Source organism: Physeter macrocephalus, chromosome 4 (genome assembly GCF_002837175.3).
Source record: "Physeter macrocephalus isolate SW-GA chromosome 4, ASM283717v5, whole genome shotgun sequence".
Taxonomy (NCBI): Eukaryota; Metazoa; Chordata; class Mammalia; order Artiodactyla; family Physeteridae; genus Physeter; species Physeter macrocephalus.
Genome location: NC_041217.1, coordinates 62,450,907 through 62,476,710, shown reverse-complemented (window position 1 = coordinate 62,476,710; position 25,804 = coordinate 62,450,907). Strand labels below are relative to the sequence as shown.

At 40.7% G+C, this 25,804-nt stretch overlaps 1 protein-coding gene across 11 annotated transcripts in view; it reads left to right on the top strand.

Annotated features, from left to right (window-relative positions):
• SCYL3 (SCY1 like pseudokinase 3) overlaps positions 1-25,804 on the top strand; it is a 39,816-nt gene that overhangs the window by 12,900 nt on the left and 1,112 nt on the right. For 3 of the 11 annotated variants that reach the window (XM_028488699.2, XM_028488697.2, XM_028488698.2), the window contains exons 3-14: positions 1,957-2,142; positions 3,987-4,100; positions 6,040-6,096; positions 7,187-7,289; positions 8,508-8,619; positions 10,553-10,630; positions 12,742-12,881; positions 13,538-13,725; positions 21,410-21,581; positions 22,187-22,226; positions 24,030-24,205; positions 25,018-25,715. In XM_028488699.2, coding sequence (XP_028344500.1) covers positions 1,957-2,142; positions 3,987-4,100; positions 6,040-6,096; positions 7,187-7,289; positions 8,508-8,619; positions 10,553-10,630; positions 12,742-12,881; positions 13,538-13,725; positions 21,410-21,581; positions 22,187-22,226; positions 24,030-24,205; positions 25,018-25,715 — 2,064 coding nt within the window. Of the gene's footprint in view, positions 1-1,956; positions 2,143-3,473; positions 3,543-3,986; positions 4,101-6,039; positions 6,097-7,186; positions 7,290-8,507; positions 8,620-10,552; positions 10,631-12,741; positions 12,882-13,537; positions 13,726-21,409; positions 21,582-22,186; positions 22,227-24,029; positions 24,206-25,017; positions 25,716-25,804 lie in introns of those variants that run through there. The other 8 variants (XM_028488703.1, XM_028488702.1, XM_028488700.2 and 5 more) reach the window with 8 other exon arrangements.

The window sequence follows — 25,804 nt, the reverse complement described above, 5'->3', positions numbered from 1 at the left end:
CGAGGAACTTTAACATTTTTGTAGAGCAAATCTTGTAGCAACAACTTTTCTATTTTCCATGATCAAAAATGCCTTTATTTTGCCTTCTTTCCTAAAGGATATTCTTGCTAGATACAGAATTCAGGGTTGATTTTTTTTTTCTTTCATTGCTTTAAACATAGTTCCCTTTTTCTTTTGGACTCTGTTTTCTTATGAGAAATTAGGATCATTCAGTTCATTATTTCTCTCCACCTGTGTTGTTTTTCTCTAGCTGCTTCCAACATTTTTAAATATATCTTTGATTTTCAGCAGTTTGATCATAATGTAGTTCTATTTATCCTATTTGGTGTTCATTGAAGTTCTTAAATCTGTAACCTTAAGTATTTGGCCAAATTTGGGAAGTTTTCAGCCATTATATTTTTTAGCCCCAATTCTCTCTTCTTTCTTTTTAGGAACTCCAATTATATGCATTAATTTTTTTGTTATTGTCACCCAGGTTTCTGAAGCTCTGATCTTTTTTTTTTTTTTTTTTTTAATACTTTTTCCTCTTTGTTCTTTTTTTGGTATGCGGGCCTCTCACTGTTGTGGCCTCTCCCGTTGCAGAGCGCAGGCTCCGGACGCGCAGGCTCAGCGGCCATGGCTCACGGGCCCAGCCGCTCCGCGGCATGTGGGATCCTCCCGGACCGGGGCACGAACCCGTGTCCCCTGCATCGGCAGGCGGATTCTCAACCACTGCGCCACCAGGGAAGCCCTCCTCTTTGTTCTTTAGATTGGTTTACATCTTCAGGTTTACTGACACTTGCCTCTGTCATCATCATTCTGTTTTTCAGTCCATCCATTGAAGTTTTTATTTGTAATACTTTATTTTTAATTTCCAGAATTTCCATTTAGTTCTTTTATGTAACATTCATGTCTCTTCTGAGAACTTCTATCTTACCACTTATCTCATAACTGTTTCCTTTACCTCCAGGGGGAATTGTTATAGTATCTGCTTCAAATTCTTTCTGATAATTCTCTCTCTGGTCTATCGGGTGGTCAATCTTGGGGTTGATATTTGTTGGTTGTCTTTTCACATTTTCATGGTTCTTTGTCAGTTGAGTGACTTTGGATTGCATTCTGGGCATTTTAAATGTCCTGTTGCATAGACCTTGTTTCTGCTTTAGTCCTCTGGAGAATATTGATGTTTTTTGTTTGCAGGCAGTCAATCCCCTTGGGTGTTCAAGCTGCTGCTTCTTCTTTTTTTTTTTTTTTAACTATTCTCCTTCCACCCTTCCTGTGCATGGTAGTTCAAACCTTAGTTCATTTCTCCAAACTTTGCTGTGCTAGTTTGGGTCTGTCCTATGCGTGTTTGGTTCAGGGGTTAGTCTGAGACCTGCGTAGGTATACAGATAACTAGGGCATCTGCTTTTCCCTCCCTTAGCTCTCTCTCCTCTGGGACAGCTTCCTCATACTCAGCCCTGCTTTGGTTCTCCTGGCCAGAAAGATGGCAAGGTTTCTCTGAGAGTTTTAGCCACCTTTGCTGCACTGCTCTGCACCTGGGGACTGCCTTCAGTGCACAGCTGTGAGAAGGGACATTCCCTGAACCAGGAAACTCCCCCCAATGGATGACTCCCCTCCATAATCTGCGTGTTTTTGTTTACTTTTCAGAGTTCTTAGGTAGTTGTTTTTGGCACTTTGTTAGGAGTTTATAGCAGTAATCATTGGAGATCTAGGCTCTTGGGGGGCTTACCCTCCCATAATGGAACTGGAATTCTCTGTAGAGTAATGTAAATGTTGGTAAAGTGAATACTGTCTGAACAAGTCCTGTATTCTACTCTGCCTTTTTTGAAACTTGTGGGGTAGGTGGGAGAGGTAAGGAGCTGGAAAAGACCTTGAATGTAAGTGTACATTTTCTGACTTGACTACAATGTTAATGAAACTAGTTAATCTTGTTTTGAGTCATTAACTTCATCAACTCTTCTGTTTATATTTTTAAAGCACTTGAAGACACTTCGTCACCCGTGCTTGCTAAGATTTTTATCTTGCACTGTGGAAGCAGATGGTATTCATCTTGTCACTGAGCGAGTGCAGCCTCTGGAAGTGGCTTTGGAAACACTGTCTTCTGCAGAGGTCTGTGCTGGGATCTATGATATATTGCTGGCTCTTATCTTCCTTCATGACAGAGTAAGTAACCTGGACACAGTCTGCCTCATAGGCTTTCATGTAGACCAGGGGTGGGGTGGTGGGAGGAGGCTGATGTATGAGGTAGTGCTGGTGAATTACGGTATCTGTAGAAATCATAAGTTACTATTCTTATCAGAAGGCTTCCTGAGGGAAAACAGCATATAAGATGCTACAGACAGACAAGTGGTTTGTGGAACAGGCAACAAGTTCTTTGTCCCTGGGCAGTTATTTATAGAACTTTATTTCAGTTTACTATAGTCTCTCTCTAGTTTTGGATAAGTCTTTACATAAAAATAGCTACAGCTGGTATTTGTTACTAAGTCAAGATAAAGGTTTAGTAACATCAGTGCTGCTGATGGACCAACGTTCCTATTTGTTTTCAGGAGGTTTTTTTTTTTTTTTTAGATTTTAAAGAAAGAAATTACCATTTCTTAGAAAGAGGCAGAGTTTTACACACCCCTTTCCATTCACGTAGGTGGTACCAAAGAGAGATAGCCCCTAACACTGTGGCAGTGTTTGCTATGAACAGGATAGAGTATTTTGTTTACTTGTCTATTTCTTAACAGTATTATTGAGCTACTATTTGTTAATGGAATTTACATTCTGAAGTATTAAGGGCTTTGGCAACCACCTCCCCCCCCCAGATTTAAAAACACCAGTTACAAGTTAGAAGCACTTGCATTTGACTCATCTTAATGTGTTTTTTAAAACATTTTGTGTTATTGGGAGACAGACTCTCCAAATATCACTTTGGATTTATCATCTCTTAAAGTATGTCTAAGATTCATATAAGTAGAATTATTAATGCCCCACTGTGGAGGAATATTTTCTTTGTTGGAGAAATGCATGAATGTGGTAAAAAGTTTGAATAGTATGAGAGTGCAGATAAGGAAAAACAAGTCCCTGCCTCATCCTTGAATCCAGCACCCTACTTCTCTCCATCGACAACCAAGATGATCATCAGTGTGTTAGTCCAGAGATATTCCTTGTGTGTATAAAATAGATATCTCTGTGCTTATTCTCCTTTGCTTTTTCTCAAGCGGAAACACACCATGCATACTATTTTAAGCTTTCCTTTAAAAAATATATAACTTGGAGTGTTTTATATAAAAACGTGTACATATTTGATCTGGTGGGTAGAATATTTAAAATGCACTTACCTACTGGAATAATTTCTGGTTTGGAGAAAAACATACTTCAACTCTGTTCTCGTTTTCTTCTTCCCTCTCATTTATTTGACTGTACTATTTTTTATAGTTTTAAATCTGGCTCTTCTGTGGTCTGTGGGATATTTCTGGTGGTCCTTATCATTCCATTTTCCTCTTCTTCAGGCAGAATTTTTTTAATGCCTACTGACAAGATTTCAGGTGAAGTGGATCTGGGTTCGTGATAGAATGTAGGTGAGAAAGAATTTAGAGGAGAAAATTAATACAATAACCTATGGGAGCAAAGATAAATTGTACCTTTAAAGGCATTTGAAGCTTACAATGTAGGTTAAAAAGACTTGCAAATTTATGTTTAAGGACACTTGTATCTCCTGACTCCCATGGAGATGGGGTTGTGTGATATCTGTGCAGTGGCTTTTACATCTTTATTAACCTGCCTCACCAGGCAGGGGGAGATAAGCCTTTCTATTGTGTTTTTTCCCTTTTTTCTAACCTCATAATGTTTAAGCAGCCTCATTCAATTTGTCATTCCTTAAAGTTGTAGTTCTGTTTATTATGCCACAAGTAGGAAGACTTGCCATAATTTTTTTTTTTTTTTTTGGTAATGAGTACTTAGTTTTTTAAAACTTCTACTCAGAAAATTGGAGTGGCAATCTTCTTCCTGTTCTTTTTTTCCAGGGACACCTCACACACAACAATGTCTGTTTATCGTCTGTGTTTGTGAGTGAAGACGGGCACTGGAAGCTGGGAGGAATGGAAACAGTCTGTAAAGTTCCTCAGGCCACACCAGAGGTAAGCCAGGTGACAGGCCCTCTTTGTTATTCAGAATTTGATAGCATTTTGCTGTGTGGTTCTCCCCTGGGGACTTTCCTTCAATGTTAGTGTGGTCTCAGATTCAGAGACTTGACTTTTTTGTCAATACTCATATTCATAGAATTGTGGGATTTTACTCTCCAGGGGGAGACTAGGAGTCATTTATTCTTTTCTCCTCATTCTATAGTTGAGGAATCAGACTGAAAGAGGTAGAGTGGCTTGGTCAAATTTTTAATTAAATGCCCGTCCTCTGTGCTCCTGTAGTAACCTGTACTTAATTTTCCCACTGAATGTTTAATATTGAAATTACCTTCATGTGTCTGTCTTCTTTACCAGTGGTTGAGCTTCTTGAGGGTGATAGTCTCGTATACTTATCTTTATATATCCACCTAGAATAGTGCCTGGCACATATTAGGTACATTAGAAATGTTCATTGAACAGTCGTTCAAGTTGTCCAGAGTCATACATCATGTCTTAGGAGCTGTGCATCTCAGCTCCTCCTAGTGGGCTGTGTTGTTGCTGCCTCTGGTACTTCTTGAACAGTAATTTTGTCTGACTGAGATCTACATATTTCCCTCCTGGGTTGAGCAACCTTGCTATTCTGTTCTGTTTCCTGTTTTCACGATTTTGCATGTTGCCACTAGACTTAACTCTTTTTAAAACAGAAAAACCACTCCCGTCATAATTTCCCTATTGACAGGGTGGCTCCCTGACTTACTGATGAGGTGGCCCCCTGACTTCCTGGCTCGGCCTAATTTCCCTTGTTCCCTTGTGTGCAGCTTCCACATGGGGGCCTTGCTGCATGTGCACCTTCAGGGGCTCTGGCTCAATTCAAATGTTCCTTCCACCACGAAGACATTCCTTTTTTATTTCTGCCCCTGTTGATCACTTTCTTCTCAGAAGTCAGCTGACATCTAATTAGTATACCAGGACGTAATTCTTCCTGTGGGGTTCATCCCAGATTCTTTACCATGGCATACAAGGCCCTTCACAGGCTCCTCCCCAGCCACCTTTAGCTCCATATACCACTCAGTTATTGAGCTACACTCCAGTCCGCTGTGTTCTCATGGGTGGTCCTCCTTCACCCTCTTCTTTCTTTGTGTGCCATTCTGTTGCTGGGATGCCTTTCTTCCTCTGGGTTCTCTGCAGGATGTAAGATCTGGCTGATGCCTAGCTGAAGTCTGGATCTGGCTAAGTCTCCTCTTTATGAAGCTCTCCCCCAGGCGTTCCCTACCCAACAAGAGTAGTTCCCTCCTGGCTTTCCGTGGCACTCAGCCAGCACACGTTATTGAAGTTCTTAGTTTACGTTCTAGGTTGTGAGCACCTGGCTGGGGACGGGGATTTATTGCATTCATTTTGTATTCCTGGTGCCCTAAATGGCGCTTGGGACATATAAGTTCTTGAAAAATAGTCTTTGAATCAGTGAATGAATGTACTTGTTCTGTGGATGTTGGCTTTGTCTCTGTAGTTTATGAAGTCCTCATATATCTCATGTGACAGCAAACCTTATGATTGACTTGACTCAGTGAGCAGATTAATGATAGATTTGTTCTCCGCTAGAGAAGCCTTTTATTTGTTAATATCTGTGCAGGATGAGAAAGAAGTATTTCTAATTTCCTTATAAGGAAATCAGTTACAGAGATGCCTCTGAACACCAGAGGGTTTCTGTTAAACCAACTGAAGGGGGAAGGAAAGGGAACTGGTAATTTATTTTCCACTAAGCCTTGTGCCATGCCAGGTACCGTATCTACATTTTTTAGTTATCAAGATTTTAAATTTATGCATTTAATGTGTGGCATTGGTTTGAAGGTTTCATTGCTGCTGTTTCCATTGCTCTTTGCTTTTGTAACTTAATGTAAGAGATTGCTTCACCAAACATATGCTTGAATCACTTTCCTTAATTTATTTCTCTGTCTAGTTTCTGAGGAGTATTCGGTCAGTAAGAGACCCAGCATCTATCCCTCCTGAAGAGATGGTAAGAGGATACGCTTCAGATGTAATGAAGGCTTCTTAGTGTAACTGAGTATGAAACTTTAAAAAACCTCTCCTCTGCCCACCTCTTTCTTTGCTAAGTTATAGACGCCTCAAAATTCTTCTGGCCTTGAAGGCTTCTAAGACTTATTGTATCATCACAGCAGAAAGCCTTTTTCTTGACACTCAGCTTACATTTTTTGGTCATATAGACACCCATGATAGCGCTTAAAATAAGAGGTACCTCAGTGTGATCAGGGTTGGCGCTTCATAGCTATTTCATGGTAAGTCTTTGTACATTATAGGAAGCCATGAGAGCTGAGGAAGCAAGACCCTAGCCCTTTTCTGTGCTTCACTCAACCAGTCATCTGCCTATCGGGCCATTAGTTGCGATTCCAAGATGTAAGGAAGAGCAATTATTAATATTATGGTGCTGGTAAAGAAAGTATATTTATCAGTAAATTCAAAAGCAGCTGCTTTCTCTAAATTTGTTCTTAACCACTATAGACATTGACCCCCAAATCATATTTAGTGTGCTTTACAGAAAATACAAACCCAACTATAAACTTAAGTATAAACCTAAGACTTGAAATAAGTCAGGTTTATTCAAATCAGTACTATGTATATATAGTAGTGTTTTTCAAACTGATGATTTGTGGGTTTTGAATCAATTTAGGGGTCCTGACCAGCATTTTAAGGGAGAAAAAGAATAAAATAGAAAATATCATTGGACATTTAGGGTAGTAAAGCTAAGTACTGTTTTATGAAACTTTTGTTTCTGATATGTATTTATACATGTATGTGCATATGTTGATAATGATAATTATGATAATTTTTTTCTTTGGTTTGCAGTCAAAAATATTTTTGAAAGCCACAGACATATATTCTGACCTTTTTTTCTTTTTGCCCTTGTTTGATATTATTAGTATCTTTGATAAATTCTATTCACTAATAGTTTTAAGAGCCTATAAATTAGTAGTATGTAGTTGGCTTTGAGTATAATGAATACAAAAATGGGAGAAAGTGCTTCAGAGAAAAGTAGAAATGGTTTGTAAATCAGATCCTCTGGTTTTAATGGTCTTTACTGCTTTTAGTTTCCAGAATTCACAACTCTGCCAGAGTCACACGGACATGCTCGGGATGCCTATTCTTTTGGGACATTGGTGGAAAGTTTGCTCACAATCTTAAGTGAACAGGGTGAGTTGGAGTTATGCGACTGCATCCACAGAATAAGTAGGAAAATCATCCATGGCTTGTTCTGTGTGTATTCAAAGAACTGCAGTCTTTGATCATAGTAAGGAGCTGTTGCTTACCAAGTAAGTTGTTTAGGGCAGATCCTAATAGCAGTGAGGGAAGAAGCTTTGGGTTTCTTTACTTTGCATAGTTAAAAGAATTTTAAGTAGGAAGCACTTTGAACTATGGCTATGAATATCATATGTTATTATCTTATTAATTGGTATTGGTATTTATGGTCTAAAGACGATTCTTTATCAAGCCAGCCAATAAGTAAGTGAATGCTGTTATTGATGTATATGTAATGATCTGAAGAATAGAGTAAGATTCAAAGTTTTTTCTTAATTTCTAAATCAAGATTAACGTTTCTTTATCTTTATTTTTTCAAAGTCCTTTTGATTTTTTTCTTTGTGATTTCATTTACTCATTACTTTTTTCTTTTGTTGGCCCTCAAAGCCCAGGCCACTGAACACATAGGTCTCTTCTGAGCTCTCTGGCGGCATGCTTGGCAGCCTGTTTCACTCTCCTCCAGCCACTCCAGGCCTTCAGTTGTCCACCCTTTCAGTGTACTGGGGTCCATGTCCCATTAGGCCCCTTACTGGCCTATATCTCACATTGCTGCAGCTCTAACGCAGTTTCTTCTTCCCGGTTCACTCAGTGCTCTGCAGTCACAAGCACCATTCAGCTGTCAGCTCTGAGTTGTCCCAGCCTAAACACTTGAGAATTAAACCCTAAGGCATTCTTGGTGGATGATGAACTCACTGTTCTTCACTGTGTCTAGAATGGTGGCAATTATGTACCACCCCCGAGAGAATTGAAAATATAGTCATTCAGATAACTTTCTGTGTTCTGTGGGTGAGGAGGCTTGGTTGAAAAGGCCCTCAAACCTGCCGCTTATTAAACCTCCTCCTCTGGGCCTGAGCTGAGTTAAACTGACAGTCAGGAAATGAGAGGGCTTCCAAGGGGAGGCACGTGAGCAGGGGCTTGGATGTGTTGGCAGGACAATTTTCTACACCTGTCAAGGAGTTTGGCTTCAGGCAAGCAGGAAGCTGTTCAGCAACAGCCAGGGCTTTGTTTGTTTGGGCTTTTACAGGTTGGTTTTTGCTCTCGTCAGTCTCCAGCTATAGAGGTCCTGAAAAGAGGGAGACGGCACTGGAAACTAACTGTCGCTCTGGATTTCAGTTTCAGCGGATGTTCTCTCCAGCTTTCAACAGACCTTGCACTCAACTTTGCTGAATCCCATTCCAAACTGTCGGCCAGCGCTCTGCACCCTCCTGTCCCATGACTTCTTCAGGTGAGGGTGCCTGGTGTGACACGCTGGCTGCTCCCCACTGATGCCCGCCTGCTTTCTTGTAGGTGACGCTCCAGCGGTGGGTTTTGGAGGACCAAATGATGCGGTCCCTTTTGCTGCTGTTGTTGTCCTTCATTATTAGAAGAGAGTGAATCATGTCCACATGGGAAAATAGAGGGAGAAATTGGGTTGCCTCTCAGGTTCCTATCACAGATGGGAAGTTTTCGAACTCCTTAATTGTCATGGAGGCCTGGGTCTAGAAATTATAGCTGGATTACTTAGGGCTTCTGAATGTGAAGAAGCTAGGCTGTGTCCATTGATTTACATTTGGAAGTTAATTGAGGAACTTAATAAACATGGTCTCTCCTTTTTGCTGCCATTGTGATACGAGTCTGTTATTGTTGAATTTTACTTGGGTGGGGGCGTGGAAATGAGCTTATTTTTCTTCAGGCAGAAGATTGTTTTCTTTGTTTAGTGATACGTGATGGAAGAGCCAAGAAGTCAATTTAGAGGGAGGGCACAGTGTAGCTCTTAATACTGTCGCTGGATTCAGAGATGTTTTTGAACCTCTCTTCCAGGTTAGTTTTAATTATGTGTCCTTTGTTTTTTAATTTCCATGACTACAGAACTTCTGCGCAGGTTAACTCCACATTCATGACTTTTATTAGCAAAATCAATTTTATGTCAGTTGTGAAACTAAAAATCCTATGTGTTTGCAGTCGGAAAGCCTGAGAGAAACCAGAGTGAAGGGAAAGCTAATATTATCCCTGGAGGGGGACAGTTACCTCTAAGGATGGGGGGGTATATTATTAAACAAGGCAGAGGGGGTATTTTCCTTGTAGTTACAAGGGTTTTGTCACTTATGCTCCAGGGAAACTGTTCAAACCTTTCCCGTTATGAGTCTTTTAACCAAGGTATTTCCATGTCTTTTTGGGTGATTCATAGTGATACTTTATCTTGGTATAGAATCTCTACAAAGAAGAATCCTTTACAGTAAATAGATGCTCTCATTACTGTGTGTGATAAGAGTTCTTTAGTAAGAATTGTGTATTAAACAGAGACGGGAGAGGGAAGCCAAAACCACACACCAGCTCCCTCGCCCCCAAATCTGATTGTTACACGTGAGGGGAAAGCCCGGCCAGAGGCGGCAGCAGGAGGAGGAGGGCCAGCAGCTCCCGCTGAGGCAGCCAAGCCAATCTGATTGCACTTCAGTTAAGGCATTTGTGCTTTTTCTCTGCCGCTGAGCCAGAGGGAAACAGGTATCAATGTGAGGAGTGGAGACCCAGGAGGTCAGCTGTCCTGGCGGGGGCTGCAGGCTGCTGCTGAAGCCTCCTTTCCAGGGGCGATGTTCGCTTGGAGCTGAGTGGCCGCGGGACTCTCTGGAGACCCTGCAGGAAACTGACCACTCCTCTCACCCTCTTCCCTGCCTGGCTGCAAAAGTGACCAGACAACTACAATGGGAGAACTGAGAAGATCCCTATGACTTGTACCAGAAATTCCTCTTTCCCCAGCCCTCTTTAATAGTTTTCACCAAAGGAGACTTGAGAATCAGCAACTATTTTGTAATGGTAATACCATTTCTCCCAGGATAGTTCATGTAACCACATCCTATTACAACAAAACATTTGGATGATTATGATGATGATTAAAACCACAGTGTTTGTTAGCGTTTGTGTATGCACATGTGTGTGTGGTTAAGCGTGTATCCTCTTGACAGATCTCTGATATTCTTAAAATATTAAATTCCCTGTGGACTTGTTCCATAGTATTTGTCTTATAAGCTACTTAGTTATAATAGAATCTTCCAAGTGGCACAGGGGAGTGTTTCTTTGTTGAATATTATTGTGGTGTGGTCTGCGGTTATGGCTTCAATATTTGACACGCCATCTTTAATCTGTTGTCCTGCATTTTTTGTTTGTTTGTTTTTGGCATTTAGGAATGATTTTCTAGAAGTTGTGAATTTCTTGAAAAGTTTAACATTGAAGAGTGAAGAGGAAAAAGCTGAATTTTTCAAGTAAGTTTAGAAAATTCAGGCCTTAAAATTCAGTAACTTGGATTAAGTCCATGTAATCACTTCAGGTGTCCTAGAGAGGATGAGTCAGACATTTGTTTTCTTAAAGTTTAGTGACATTTGCTATACGTCAGGCTATTTTCTAGGCCCTGAGATGGATAGTTCTGGTGAGGGAAACAGATACAGACTGATAACCCTTAAACAGTGATGGAGCTTGAGGGGGTTATCCTGAGAACAGCAGAGGACGGGGGAGAAGGAGGTTAGAGAAGAGGTATTCTAGGCAGAGGAGCAACATGAACAGGCGCACAGAGGCAAGACACAGTGTGTCTTGTGCAAGGAATGGATGAGTGCTTGGGTCCTGCTGGAGGGTAAGGGGTGGGCACCCTTGGACTTGGCAGTTAGGAGTATTGACACTATTGGTAAGCAGTGGACTTCAGGCCTTGAAACCGTCAAAGGAGTGAAAACGGGCTGTGAGATGGCTGTCTCTCCTTGGGTGGATCACTCTGTTTTCTATGGAGGGGACAGGTTTATTTCACATAAGACTTGGATCGGTTGGTAGACTACAGTAGGCCAGGTAGTAGATGTGAGGCCTCATGTAAGGGCAGTGATGGTACAGTGAAGAAGACACAGGTAAGAAATATTAAAACAGACCAACAAGCCTTAGTGATTATCACCAAAAGAGTTAGAGAATACTGGAGGACAGAACCTACATGCAGAGAAAATGAAGAATTTGGCATTCAGTGTGTTGGTTTGAAGTGTCTGTGGGACTTCAGGTAGAGATGTACGTGGGCATTTGGGCAGATGGGTCTGAAGCTCAGGAGAGAGGTCTTAAGCTGATGAGTTAGAGGTGACTGTGAGGCTTCATCAGCCTGTAGTTGGTGACATTGTCCCATAGAAAGTGGGTAGCATGAAAAGGACAGTGGCCCAAATGTAACCCTGGGGCACCCAACCTTGTAAGGGGGCCAGTGGGGAGGGAGTGGCTGATGAATGAGACAGAAGCAGTGGTTGGAGGAGATTGAGAGAGAGAGCCAGGAGGCTGGTATTCCAAAGGAGTAGAAAATTTCAGAAAGATAGGAGCAGTCAACAGATACCTGTTCACTTAGCAGTCAGGAGAGCACTGATGACCTTGTCTTAGAGCTGTTTCAGCAAAGCGAATCAAACTGCAGTGAACTGAGAAGTGGGTGGAAGGTGAGAAAGTGGACTTTGGGTAAAATCTCCTGAAAAGCTCGGAGAAGAGGAACATAGAATTGCTAAAGAATTGCTAATGGAGTCCAGGAAGGATTTTTTTTTTCTTTTTAGGAAGGATGTTTTTAAGGCTGGAAGAGACGTTAGCGTGTTTGTGGGCTGAGGGGAGGGAGCTGGTGGGGGAGTGAGGGAGGAGTTGAAGATGCAGTTGTGTTGGGGGACTGTCGCTGCATGGCCCTGGGGGAGAAGGGGGTGTTGGGGCAATGGCTCAGTGGGGGTGACCGTCAATAAGAGGAAGCCCTTGCATTCATGGAACCTGGAAAGGAGCTGGGAGTGAGTTTGGGTGTGGACCCGTTTGTCGATAGTGGCCGAGGGGCTTGCAGGAGATAAAGCATGGTGGGGCCTGTTTCCCGATTAAGGAGGAGGCAGGATTACCTGCTCAGGGTGATTGTGTAGTGGCGTGTTACTACTGCCAACACCTGATATCTGTGTATTTCCTAACTAAGTGCTTGTACATAGCTTGTTTTAATAAGTTGAGTAACAAAAGCTAGTATTTTGTTTACCGTGGAAACTTTAGATAATGTAATATCCTACATCTTTTAAACTTGAGAAAGTACCTTTTATTGACCAGAAAGCCTCTGGCTTATTAGCATGGAAAGAAGACACTCTTGCTATTAATGAGGGGCCGTTTGTGAAAAAATTTTCCTAGCTTGGATTGGAGTTGTGTATGTACTGACTAGATGGCCTTGCCTCACACCTTCTGTGTTTTTCTTAAATACCTGGGGACTGACCTAGCTACAGTTTCTCTAGCTACATTTCAGACTCATCACTTTGATGGAAGTGGAATAAAGCTGCATGTGTCTAAACTGTACAAGTGAGTTGATGCAGTGTCACAACCAGTTTCCCAGGCTTTCCTTCTTTGCCCTCAGGTTCCTCCTGGACAGAGTCAGCTGCCTGTCAGAGGAATTAATAGCTTCACGGCTGGTGCCTCTTCTGCTTAATCAGTTGGTGTTTGCAGAGCCAGTAGCTGTTAAGAGTTTTCTTCCCTACCTCCTTGGCCCCAAAAAAGGTGAATTGTTTTTTCAAAGTATTATTGGTAATTACGGAGTTTGGGAGTTACTAGTCCATATTTGAGCAGTGCAAGATTATTTCATGGTAATCTGAATCACCTGGGGAGCTTTTTAAAAATTTGCCTGTGCCTGATCCACTGGTTCTGGGACAGAGCAAGGATGGGTAAATATGTATTTTGAAAGGTCCCCAAATGATTCTGATGCATGTCTCTGTTGAATAACCTACCATAACTACTAGGAAGGAGAGGTCTGTCAGCACCAACTCTTGTTGTAGCATTTAACACACTTCCTGGCTTTGTGGATAAAATTGCAACAGTCATATCCGTTGAATCTAGTATATGAAATTCCTCATTGATTAGATATAAATATATAAAGAGCTGTCGATTCAGGATTCTATTAGAACATAAGGTTTCTTTGTAAATAGTACATTAAGTATGATAGAGTATTTCAGAAACACTTCTACAAGGTGGAGTGTGATTAAGACAGTTAAGCCTTGAGTAATTTGGGGTCAAAAGAAGCACTTCCCTTTGGTTTGGGACGTAAGAATTTAGAAGAGCACTTAGAACGTGTGTGAAGTTCTGGTCTCAGTTTCTGCACTGGGCTTCGTGCTCCTTTCACCGAAATGACGAGTTGTTTTTCCGTCTGACCTGGGGAGAAGACGGTGCGAGGGGAGGAGCCCCCTGCCTGCTCTCGCCAGCCCTGTTCCAGGCGCGGGTGATCCCCGTGCTGCTGCGGCTGTTTGAGGTGCATGAGGAGCATGTGCGGACGGTGCTGCTGTCTCACCTGGAGGCCTACGTGGGGCACTTCACCCAGGAGCAGCTGAAGAAAGTCATCCTGCCCCAGGTAGGGGCGGGGCGGGCGCCCACAGCGCTGTCCAGGGGACGAGGTGGAGCCAGGGGCCGCTGCGGGTGCTGGGGGCCGGGGAGCTGGAAGGGAGGGGGGCTTTGGAGCGTTTGGGGAACAGCTGAGAAGGCCTGAGGCAGAACTTCAGTTTAAACGCCTCCTGGGATCCAAAGGACGGGCATTAAAGTTGCATTTCCAGGCCAGTCACACAGGCAAATCAGTTAAACTAACATATTTGGTTTTCACCTCTTTATAACCTGAAAATCTGTAATTCTGTTTGCTAATTCTTTGGGGGAAAACTAACGAGATTCGTTTGTGGGATGCTTTGTGAACATAAACTGCAAGTGTCATAATTAAATTACTATAAAATAATTAAATTATAACTGAGAGGAACAGGAGAAGAGGAGATGATTCCTGTCGGTGGTTTTCAGCCTATCAGTCAGCCACCAGGGAGCCTGTTAGATTTGCCCACTCCAGGGCTCCAGGTTTGTATCGGTTTTCTGTAACTGATGCAACAAAATTACCACAAACTGCGTGGCTTAAAACAAGAGACGTCTATTCTCTTATGGTTCTGGAGGCCAGAAATCCAAAATGAGGGTGTCAGCAGGGCTCCCTCCGAAGGCTGTAGAGGAGAATCCTTCCTTGCCTTCTTCCCAGCTTCTGGTAGCCCTTTAGCATTTCTTGGCTTGTAGCCGTGTCACTCCAATTTCTGCTTCTGTTGTCACATGGCCTTTTTATAAGGACACCAGTCATTGGATTTAACCCAGTATGACGCATTTCAAGGTCACATTCTGGGTGGACATGAATTTTTGGAAGACGCTATTTAACTCAGTCAGTAAAAGGTTTTAAAAGATTTTATCGGTCACGTGGTATTTTTCAAATAACTTGTTTTTCTATGAGATGAATTTATTTATAAATTATAAGGCCTGGTTTTATGCCAGTTCTTGTGCTTAGGTACTGGGGCCCTAGAGGTATGTAACACACTTCCTGCTTTCAAGGAGAGAGTAGATCGGAAATAATAGATGTTTGTTGTCTGTGTAGCAAATCACCCCAAAACTTTAGTGCCTTAAAATGACAATCATTTTATTAATTCTCACGATTCTTTGGATTGATTTGGCTCAGCTTGGGGGTTCTGTTGTTCCACATGATGTCAGCTGAGGCAGCAGTCATCTGGGGCCCCATAACACATCCAGAACAGCTCCTTGGCACCTTGGAGGGGAAGGTTGAAAGGTGGGCTTACCTGGGACATCGTGACAGCTGGGGCTCCCTCTCCATAAAGCCTCAGGACATTTCAGGGCCCCTATTCTCCCATGTGACATCTCCACATGATTTCCTTAGCAAGGTGTGTGGACTTCTTACATGGCTGCCCAAGGCTACCAGAAGTGCCCAAGCAGCCTTCTTAAGGCAGAGATTGGAAACTGACATCGCTTCTGTCACATTCTCTTGGTTGAAGTGAGTCACAGAAGTCAGGCCAGGTTCACCGTGGGGTGGTTTTATACAAGGGCGTGGATACTGGGGGTGTGATTCACTGGGGGCTGGCTTTAGAGCCTAGCTACCACAACATAGCATTTTGTGTTTACATCTGCAGCAGTAGTTGTCACCCTACTTGTAGTTGTTTGTGTCTGAAAATTTAGAAGAGGAATGAAGCACTCTAACTCTGAAATAGAGATGCCATCACAGGTCTCAGAATTGGCACTGAGCTGAGGTCACATAATAAGTAGATACTTAGCATATGAAAGGCAGTGAAAACTCTCAGTGGAGCTACTTCCCCTGTAGGGGAATAACTTGACTGATTTCAGTGTTCACTTTGGGAGCAGTGTGGAAGATGGACTAAGGGAGTTCAACTAGGAAGTTATTAGAATAGTCCTGCTAAGAGATGACAAGGACTGGGGAAAACATGGCGGCAGTGATTAAGGGTAGAAGGGATAAGACTCAGTTTCTTACTAGATGGGAGAGTTTTGAGGATGACTCTTGGGTTTTTGGCTTTGGTGGTTTCTTATTTTATGATTACCATATTCAGTTGATAGAATTTTAACCATGATTTAGTTTACTTGTACAGCTTTGTTTCGAGAAAGTGCCTGGTTTGTTAGCATTGGACCTGTTAGTTATTTTATTGAGTCCTGTTGGAAACCTTCATCTTGGATATATGAGGAAACTGGACCAGAATAATGAAGTGATTAATTGGCCGAGTCATATTGAGAACCCCTGGCAGAGTGAGGACCAGAGCCCAGGACTCCTGATAGCCTTGTGTCTGGCTGGTACACTTGCTTTTCCTGCCATCTTCCTTATATATGTGTTTGCCAATTCAGAGCAAAATCTCTCCTGACAGCTCCATGTGAATGTCTCAGTCAAGTTTCTTCTGGCTGCAGGTAACTGAAACCCACTTAAACAAGCTAAAGCAAAAAAAAAAAAGAGAGACTTTAATCAAAGGATGTCATTCTGCCTTACATGGAAATCAAGTGCAGCTGGGACTCAGCCATATGGTCTTCATTCCGTTCCTTTCTCTTTTGACTTTTGAAGACCAGCTTTAATTATTTGGTGTACACATGGACAAACATGGTTGACCCATAGCTTCTAAGTTCACTGTCCTCATTTTAAGCAAACCTCAGAGATAACCAGTTTCTCTAAATTCCAGTTTTTGTTACCGGGAAAGAGATCATAATTGGCTCAGTTTTGGGCAGGTGTTATATGCATCAGATATAAAGAAGGTTTCAAGGTCCTATCCTTATGGGTGTATAAAACTGAGAAGAGGCCAAGGACTGGTAACATAGCTCTTAGTGACCTAGATGAGTGTTTCTAAGTGAGCTCTGCAGAATATTGCCAGTCCATGAACTGTTTGTTATGGTTCTGCAATGAGGTGAGTACAGATATGGAAAATTAACATTTAAAACTTTTTTTAAAAAATTGAGGTACATTATTGATATATTCGTTTCAGGTATACAGGAGAATGACTTGATATGTGTGTATATGTATATATATTGCAAATGATCACCACAATAAGCCCAGTTACCATGTGTTACCATACAGAGTTACAAAATCTTTTTCTTGTGATGACTTTTAAGAATTACTCTGTTAGCAACTTTGAAATATGCAATACAGTATTATCAACTATAGTCACCATGCTGTACATTATATCTCCATGACTTTTTTATTTTATAACAGGAAGTATGTACCTTTTGACCCTCTTCAACCATTTCATTTCCTCCCTACCTCCTCACTTCCACCTCTGGCAACCACTAATCTGTTCTCTGTATCTGTGAGCTCATTTTTCTGTTTGTCCTCTGCCCCACCACCACACACACATATGAGTATTCGTCTTTCTCTGTCTGACTTACTTTCCTTAGCATAATAGCATAATGCCCTCCAGGTTGATCCATGTTGTTGCAAATGGCAAGATTTTATTCTTTTTTTTATGGCTGAATAGGTTTCCTGTGTGTGTACTACATTTTCTTTATCCATTAGTAGACACTTAAATTATTTTCATATCATGGCTATTGTAAATAATGCTGCAGTGAACATGGGAGTGCATATATCTTTTTGAGTTAGTAGTTTTCTCTTCAAAGAAATACCCGGAAGTAGAATCACTGGATGGTATGGTAGATCTATTTTTAATTTTTTGAGGAACCTCTGTACTGTTTTCCATAGTGGCTACACCAATATAAATTCCCACCAACAGCACACAAAGGTTCCTTTTTCTCCACATCCTCACCATCACCTGTTGTTTCTTGTCTTTTTTGATAATAGCCATTCTAACAGGTGTGTGGTGATATCTCACTGTGGTTTTGATTTGCATTTTCCTGTTGTTTAATGATGTTGAGCATCTTTTCACGTACCTGGTGACCGTCTTTCTGTTGTCTTTGGAAAAATGTCTATTCATATCTTCAACCTATTTTTTTTTTTTCTGCGGTACGCGGGCCTCTCACTGCTCTGGCCCCCCCCGCCCCGTTGCAGAGCACAGGCTCCGGACGCACAGGCTCAGCGGCCATGGCCCATGGGCCCAGCCGCTCTGTGGCACGTGGGATCCTCCCGGACCGGGGCACGAACCCGTGTCCCCTGCATCGGCAGGCGGACTCCCAACCACTGCGCCACCAGGGAAGCCCCAACCTAATTTTTAATCAAACTGTTTTTGCTTTTGAGTTGTATGAGTTTTTTGGTATATTTTGGATATTAACCTCTTATCAGATGTACAATTTGCAAATACTTTCTCCCATTCAGTAGATTACCTTTTTACTTTGTTGATGGTTTCCTTTGCTGTGCAGAAGGTTTTTAGTTTGATGTAGTCCCACTTCATTGTTTTTTGCTTTTGTAACCTTTGCTTTTGGTGTCAGATCCAAAAACTCATCACTGAGACTGGTGTCACAGAACTTGCTGCCCATGTTTTTTTCTAGGGGCTTTATGGTTTCAGGTCTTACATTTAAGTCATTAACCCATTTTGAGTTAATTTTTGTATGTGGTATAAGATAGTGGTCCAGTTTCATTCTTTTGCATGTAACTGTCCAGTTTTCCCAACACTGTTTATTGAATAGACTATCCTTTCCGCATTGTATGTTCTTGGCTCTTTTTGTCATAAATTAATTGACCATATATGTATACATTTATTTCTGGGCTCTCTATTTTGTTCCATTGACCTGTGTGACTGTTTTATGCCAGTTCTATACTGTTTTGATTACTATAGCTTTGTAATATGGTTTGAAATCAGGGTGTGTGATGCTTCCAGCTTTGTTCTTCTTTCTGAAGATTGCTTTGGCTCTGCAGAGTCTTTTGTGGTTTCATACAAATTTTAGGATTGTTTGTTCTATTTCTGTGAAAAATGCCATTGGAATTTTGATTGGGCTTGCATTGGATCTGTAGATTGCCTAGGGTAGTATGGGCAGTTTATTAACAGTACTAATTCTTCCAATCCATGAGCACAGAATATCTTTCCATTTATTTATGTCTTCTTCAGTTTCTTTCATCAGTGTCCTATAGTTTTTAGTGTACAGGTCTTTCACTTCCTTGGTTAAATTTATTTCTAAGTGTTTTATTCTTTGATGCAACTGTAAATGGGATTGTTTTCTTTCTCTTTCTGACAGTCCATTATTAGTGTATAGAAATGGTACAGATTTCTGTATATTGTATATTCTCTGACTTTACTGAAATCATTATTAGTTCTAAAAGTTGTTTGTTGGAGTCTTTAAGGTTTTCTACATATAGTATTATGTCATTTGCAAAAAGTGACCATTTTACTTCTTTCTGATTTAAATATCTTTTTTTTTTCTTGCCTAATTGCTGTGGCTAGGACTTCCAATACTGTGTTGGCAAGAGCGGGCATCCTTGGCTTGTTCCTAATCTCAGAGAGAAGGCTTTCAGCTTTTCAATATAATGTTAGCTGTGGACTTGTCATATATGGCCTTTACTATGTTGAAGTATGTTTCCTCTATACCCAGTTTGTTGAGAGTTTTTATTATGAATGGATGTTGAATTTTGTCAGATGCTTTTTCTGCATTTATTGAGATGATCATACGATTTTTATCCTTCATTTCGTTAATGTGGTGTATTATATTGATTAATTTGCGGATGTTCAACCATCCTGGCATCACTGGAATAAATCCCACTTGATCATGATAATGTATATGTATATGATCCTTTTAATGTTGAATTTGTTTTCTAATTCTGTTGAGTATTTTGGCGTCTATATTCATCAGGGATATTGGCCTGTAATTTTCTTTTCTTGTGGTGTCCTTCTCTGGTTTTGGTGTCAGGGTAATGCTGGCCTTTTAAAATGAGTTCCCTCCTCTTCTGTTTTTTCGAAGGATTTGAGAAGGATTGGTATTAATTCTTTGAATGTTTGATAGACTTCACCAGTGAAGCCATCTGTGTCTGGACTTTTGTTTGTTGGTAGGTTTTTGGTTACTGATTCAATCTCCTTACTTGACCTGTCTGTTCAGATTTTCTATTTCTTTATGATTCAGTCTTGATAGGTTGTATGTTTCTAGGAGTTTATCCATTTCTTCTGGTTTGTCAAATTTGTTGGCATATAATTGTTCATAGTAATCTCTTGTGGTCCTTTGTGTGGTATCAGTTGTAGCGTCTCCTCTTTCATTTTTGATTTTATTTGAGTCCTCTCGGTGAATCTCGCTAAAGGTTTGTCAATTTTATCTTTTGAATAAACTAGCTCTTAGTTTCATTGAATTTTTTTTCTATTGTCTTTTTAGTCTCTATTTCATTTATTTCTGCTGTGATACTTCCTTCTGCTAACCATGAGCTTCCTTTGTTCGTCTTTTTCTAGTTTCTTGAGGTATAGAATTAGTCATTTATTTGGGATTTTTCTTGTTTCTTCAGGCAGGCACTTATCACTATGAACTTCCTTCTTAGAACTGCTTTTGGCTGCGTCCCATAGATTTTGGTATGTTTTATTTCCATTTTCATTTGTTCCAAGGTATTTTTTGATTTCTCCTTTGAATCATTGGTTGTTCAGTGGCATACTGTTTAACCTCTACATATTTGAATTTTCCAGTTTTCTTCTTGTAATTGATTTCTAGTTTTTTTACTGTCAGAAAAGATGCTTGATATGATTTCAGTCTTCTTAAATTTATCATGTCTTGTTTTGTCACCTAACATATGATCTGTCCTGGAGAATGTTCTGTGTGCACTTGAGAAGAATGTGTGTTCTGTTGCTTTGGGATGAAATGTTCTTTGTATATCTGTTAAGTCCATCTAATCTAATGTGTCATTCAAGGCCAGTGTTTTCTTACTGACTTTCTGTCTGGATGATCTATCCATTGATGCAAATGGGATATTAAAGTCCCCTACTATTACTGTATTGCTCTGTTTCTTCCTTTAGGGTCTGTTAATATTTGCTTTGTATATTTAGGTGCTCCTATGTTTAGTGAATAAATATTTGTAAATGTTATAAATGTTGGATTTGACTCCTTTACCATTATGTAATGCCTGCTTTGTTTCTTATTACCGTCTTTGTTTTAAAGTCAGTTTTGTCTGATACAAGTATAACTTACCTCAGCCGCCTTTTGGTTTTCATTTGCATGGAGAATCTTTTTCCATTCCTTCACTGCCAGTCTATGTATGTACTTACACCTGAAGTGAGTCTCTTATGACATCATATAGATGAGTCTTGGTTTTTTAATCCATTCAGCGACTCTGTCTTTCAGTTGGAGTATTCAGATTCGCCAAGAATTTGGTTGGGGGAATTGTCTACAGCCTTCCCACCCTGAATGCATCCGTCTCATCTGATCTCAGATGCTAAGCAGGGTCAGGCCTGGTTAGTACCTGGATGGAAAACCACCTGGGAATACTCGGTGCTGTACGCTTAAAAGCGCTGAGCTCTTGGGAGGACTCTGTGGCCTTGGTTTGGAGGCAAGAGTCAACAGGCATCATGAAAAAATCTAAAACCTTTTATAGTAATTTAACAGAGTAATCTTATCCCTAATATATTTCTAATGTATTTATCTACTTAATTTCATTTTTGTTTTATATTTGAAAAAGTATCAGGCTGTGATGGATTGGGAGCGGAAAATATTGGTCCTTGACCACAGATAGGTTGTGAGCTACTGACGTAGAACACGTATCTAAGAAATGAAGTTCACTTGAGCAAGCACAATCTGATTGCAGCCCAACGACTTGTTTACTGGGGGAGAAAGAGACAGGCAATATGGCTGCGTACACTTATTACCCAATTCACTCCTAGGTATTACTGGGCCTGCGTGATACCAGCGATTCCATTGTGGCAATTACTCTTCACAGCCTGGCAGTGTTGGTCTCTCTACTTGGACCAGAGGTGGTTGTGGGAGGAGAAAGAACCAAGGTCTTCAAATGCACTGCCCCAAGTTTTACTAAAACTATGGACCTTTCCCCAGAAGGTAAGAATGATTAAACGGCCTAGTGTGTTGTTGTTTTAATTTATTAGATTTTAAACATTATACAGGTAATGCAGATAGATTGTATTCAAATGATACATAAGGAGAAAGTTAATAATTTCCCTCCCCCAGCTCCTTCTGGGGCATCTAAGGTAACCAGTTTTAATGGCTTAGTGGGAATTCTTTCATCCTTTTTTCTAAGCCTACAAAGACACAAATGTATGTTTACACACACACATAGGATTTTAAAAAAAAAGAAAAAAAATATTATGCACAATTCTACAGCTTGATTTTTTTCACTTAGCAGCTTATCAGGGACCTGTCTCCAGGTCCGTACATAACTGCCTAATAGTTCTGTTTTGTTTTATTTTGTTTTTTTTGACAGCTGCCTAATATTTCATTGAATATAATTCATTCAGTGATTTCCCTATTGATGGCTCTTGCACTCATTTCTGGATTTCTTACTGACTCAGAGAATATATTGAATATTTAAAATTTTAATAGATAGTGTCAGTTTCCAAAAAGGTTGTAGCAGCTCTTAACAACACTAGATGTTTAAGTTCTTTTGATTTTGATGGCCTCTTAGGTGACAAGCTCTTGATTTTTAGGTACTTCAAGAAATCAAGAGAAAAAAAATCCTTATTTCTGGTATGTTCCCATTGGATGTTACATGGAAGTAGCAGTAATTTCTGATCTTTGTAGGCTATGAAAGTCAAGAATAAGAATTTTTTATCAACAGTGTCATTGCTTCTTTGCTCCTTTGTATAACTCTGAAGGATGATGACGTGTTATGAAGCTCTGGATCTCTAATCCGGTTCTCATAGTGAGTAGATAGCATGGAAACAGTTATTATTAGAAAAGAACTGTCAGATAGACTGTTCTCTAATTTTGATGCCAAGAGAATTTTTAAAGCAACACTGACTTCCTGACGTTTTGAAGAGAGTTCAGTTCTTCCTTGGTGCTATTGAATCAGTGTCAGTGTGGCTCCAGGGAGCTTAAAGAGGGCGATGGAGAAGCTGTCGCCTCCTCTTCAGCCATGAAATGTCCATACCAAACTGAGTGAGGTCTGTTGTTACCAGTTTTTCTTTTAGCAGAGCGCACAAAGAGCAGATGAAAGATTTATTTATATTTCATCCCAGAGGAATTTCTGGCAGGAGGAGAGGGTATGTATAATTTTGAGATAAGGCTTAGGGGTCAGTCTCTGGGGGCAGCTTTACATGTTGAATTAGCAAAAGTCCCCACTCCGAACATCTTTTTTATTTATTGGATGGAGTTTTCTGGTTCTAGACGTTTTATATACTATCTACCTGGATTACTCTGTAATCTGAATAGGAAGCTGAAAAGGCACCAAAAGCAGCAACAGCAGATAAGTTTTTACTAAAATAGATTTTCCTGATAATTTATGAGTCTAATCCCAATGACTTGCCACGTTAGGCTTTTCATCCAAGATGGCTGGGAGCCCTGGTGGCAGCGTACATTCCAAGTTTATAGAAAAGAGAGGCCCTTCTTCTACAGGACATGGGGGACTGCTGGGGAAGGGGCGTGTGTAAAAGAGGTACTCTTAGACTTTATCTTTTTCCTTCTGTTCTTTTACAGTTTACCTGCATGGTCAGACTTAAGAATAAGGGCTAATATGGAGGTTGGTGAAAAGTATACCTAAGGGAAATAAGTCTGCATGAACAAGAGTCAGGGAGGACAATTTAGAGAAGGGGACATTTTGTAAGAAAAATTAGTAGGACTTCAGCAGGGAGGAGAGTGGCAGAAATAAGAGGGTGGAAGGCTTGTAGAGGTCAGACTGCGCTGAGGAGGGGAGCTGCGGCCTGTGATGAGTTAGCCCAGGCCATCCCCCTCACCCTCACTTTTCTAAGGCAGAGGAAGTATTCAGCCAGAAATTTTGCTAGAATCCTTTTGAGCAATACCCACTCTTGAGGATGAACTTTCTGATAAGCTGTTAAAGACAACATTTTCTTAAAACATTTTCTTTTTCCCAGTTGGGCATTAAATGTCCTTAACAAAGTTTACCATTTTAAACATTTTAAGTGTACAGTCTTGTGGCATTAAGTACATTCACTGATGTGTTTGTACTCTTTATTCTTAAAAGGAAAGTAAGTAGAATCAAGTATGATTTTAAATAACCATTAAGATGTTTTTAAAGGCTGTTAACTTTTATAACTAGGTATCCTAAAGGTTTTGTTTTGTCTGCCTCAACTGCTCACCTATGCTTGAAACCTTTCTGTGCCATTACCACCATGTGGACACAGCCTGTTCTTAAATGCCTCTAGGACAGGCAGTCCCTTCCTTAGTAGCTATGTTTCTTCAAATATTTGGAGGTGCCCTCTTTCTGCAACTTATCTTTTATCTGTGTTAAATATACCCTTTTCCCTTAACCATTGCTCACCTAACATGTGATAGGAAAAGAAGCAATTTACTACCCCTTTCATTTTTTTGGAGTTTTTATTTATCTTCAGATTCTCCCACGCACGTCGTCTGCAGCCAGCGCAGTCAGATCTCGCCCGTCTTGAAGAACCCCTCCTCTAGCATATTCCCTAAATGTTTTTCTGGCAACATGCCCATCACCAGCAAGAAGCACATACAGCGAGATTACTACAGTACTCTTTTACAGACAGGTAGATTCATTCAATTTATATAGCTGTCCACTGCTTGGGTGAATGTTTTCCTGAGTAATAAGTTTAAATTCTGAACCTTAAGGGCACTTTGGGAATATTGAGACTGATTTTTCTTATTATTTGTAATTATGTAGTCAGCTTGGGTCTGTCTTTTTTCCCTGGACTATAGGGTATATACCTGTCTTTTCTTCATAACTGGTGAAGACGTTGCTTGAATTCTTTTTTGCACCAGATACTTTACTTTGGGACTTTTTCCAAATTGTATCAAAGAATGATAGTTCTGGAAGATGTTAATAGGTGTGCTATGAAAGAGGAGTTCTGTGGTTAATTAAGTTTGGGGAATTGAGCACAGAATCAGACCACACTGCACAAGACTTCAGTGACTTGACTACACTTAAGAAAATCTGTTTAAAATGAGTATATGTTGGGCGAGGCAAACTTATCTGAGCACACAACACTTTTTCAGGGTGTACGTAATTAACATCTCAAGGGTAACACTGCCTGGCTTAGAACATTTTTATCTTTGTTTATAGACAGTTATGCCAATAAACAGTATGTCTGAATATTTAGTAAAGGATTAGATGCTCCAGTTAGTTGTTGCTTGGGATGCTTCCATGAAATTACAATTTAAGTATTTAACTTACATCACATCTTTGTTATGTTCTGCTGGGATATCTCATACTTCAGTGTACATGGATATTTCCAAGGAATTGGAGCTATACGTTTCTGTAGTGTTAACTTTCTCCTAAATATATTGCTTGTTCTTAAAACCAACATCTTATGAGAATAATTCTTGTACTTATCCCCCACAGGCGATCAGTTTTCTCAGCCTATTAAATTTCCCATCAACGGAATCTCAGATGTGAAAATTACCTCAGGAGACGGTGAAAAGTTCCCATGGAGTTCTAAAAAGTCTGAGGAGTGGCCTGACTGGAGCGAGCCTGAGGAGCCTGAGAACAAACCTGTCGGCATCGAGGTTTGTCCTGCAGATCCCCATGCTGCTGCCAGGTCCCCACTCACGAACTTGAATGCAGACGAGGCGGCTTGGGATGACTTTGAGCCCAGCAGCTTAGATACTGAAATAAACCCAGGAGGTGGAATCACGGCTGCAAGACCTGTTACCTCAGGGGAGCAAAAGGCCACTCCTACTTTGCGTCCACTCACTGAAGAGGCCAAGCCTTTGAAATCAAGCCTACCACAAAAGACCAGTCTTACACGAAGCAGGGATGACCCAGACCAAACCAAGCCACCAAAAGTGTTGTCACAAGAAAGGCGCCTTAAAGTTCCATCAGAACTTGGTTTAGGAGAGGAGTTTACCATTCAGGTGAAAAAGAAGCCAGTAAAAGACCCAGAGTTGGATTGGTTTGCTGATATGATCCCAGAAATTAAGCCTTCAGCTGCTATTCTTATTTTACCTGAACTGAGGACAGAAACAGTAGCTCCCAACAAGGATAATGTCTCATCAGTGATGCACTTTTCCTCAAAATTTGCTGCAGCAGAAATTACTGAGGTGAGGATTATTAAATTGTGCTACTAGTTCGTTTCCCTCATAGGTAAGCAGCTGCACTGTCCCATTGATAACAAACATGCTGTTTTCCC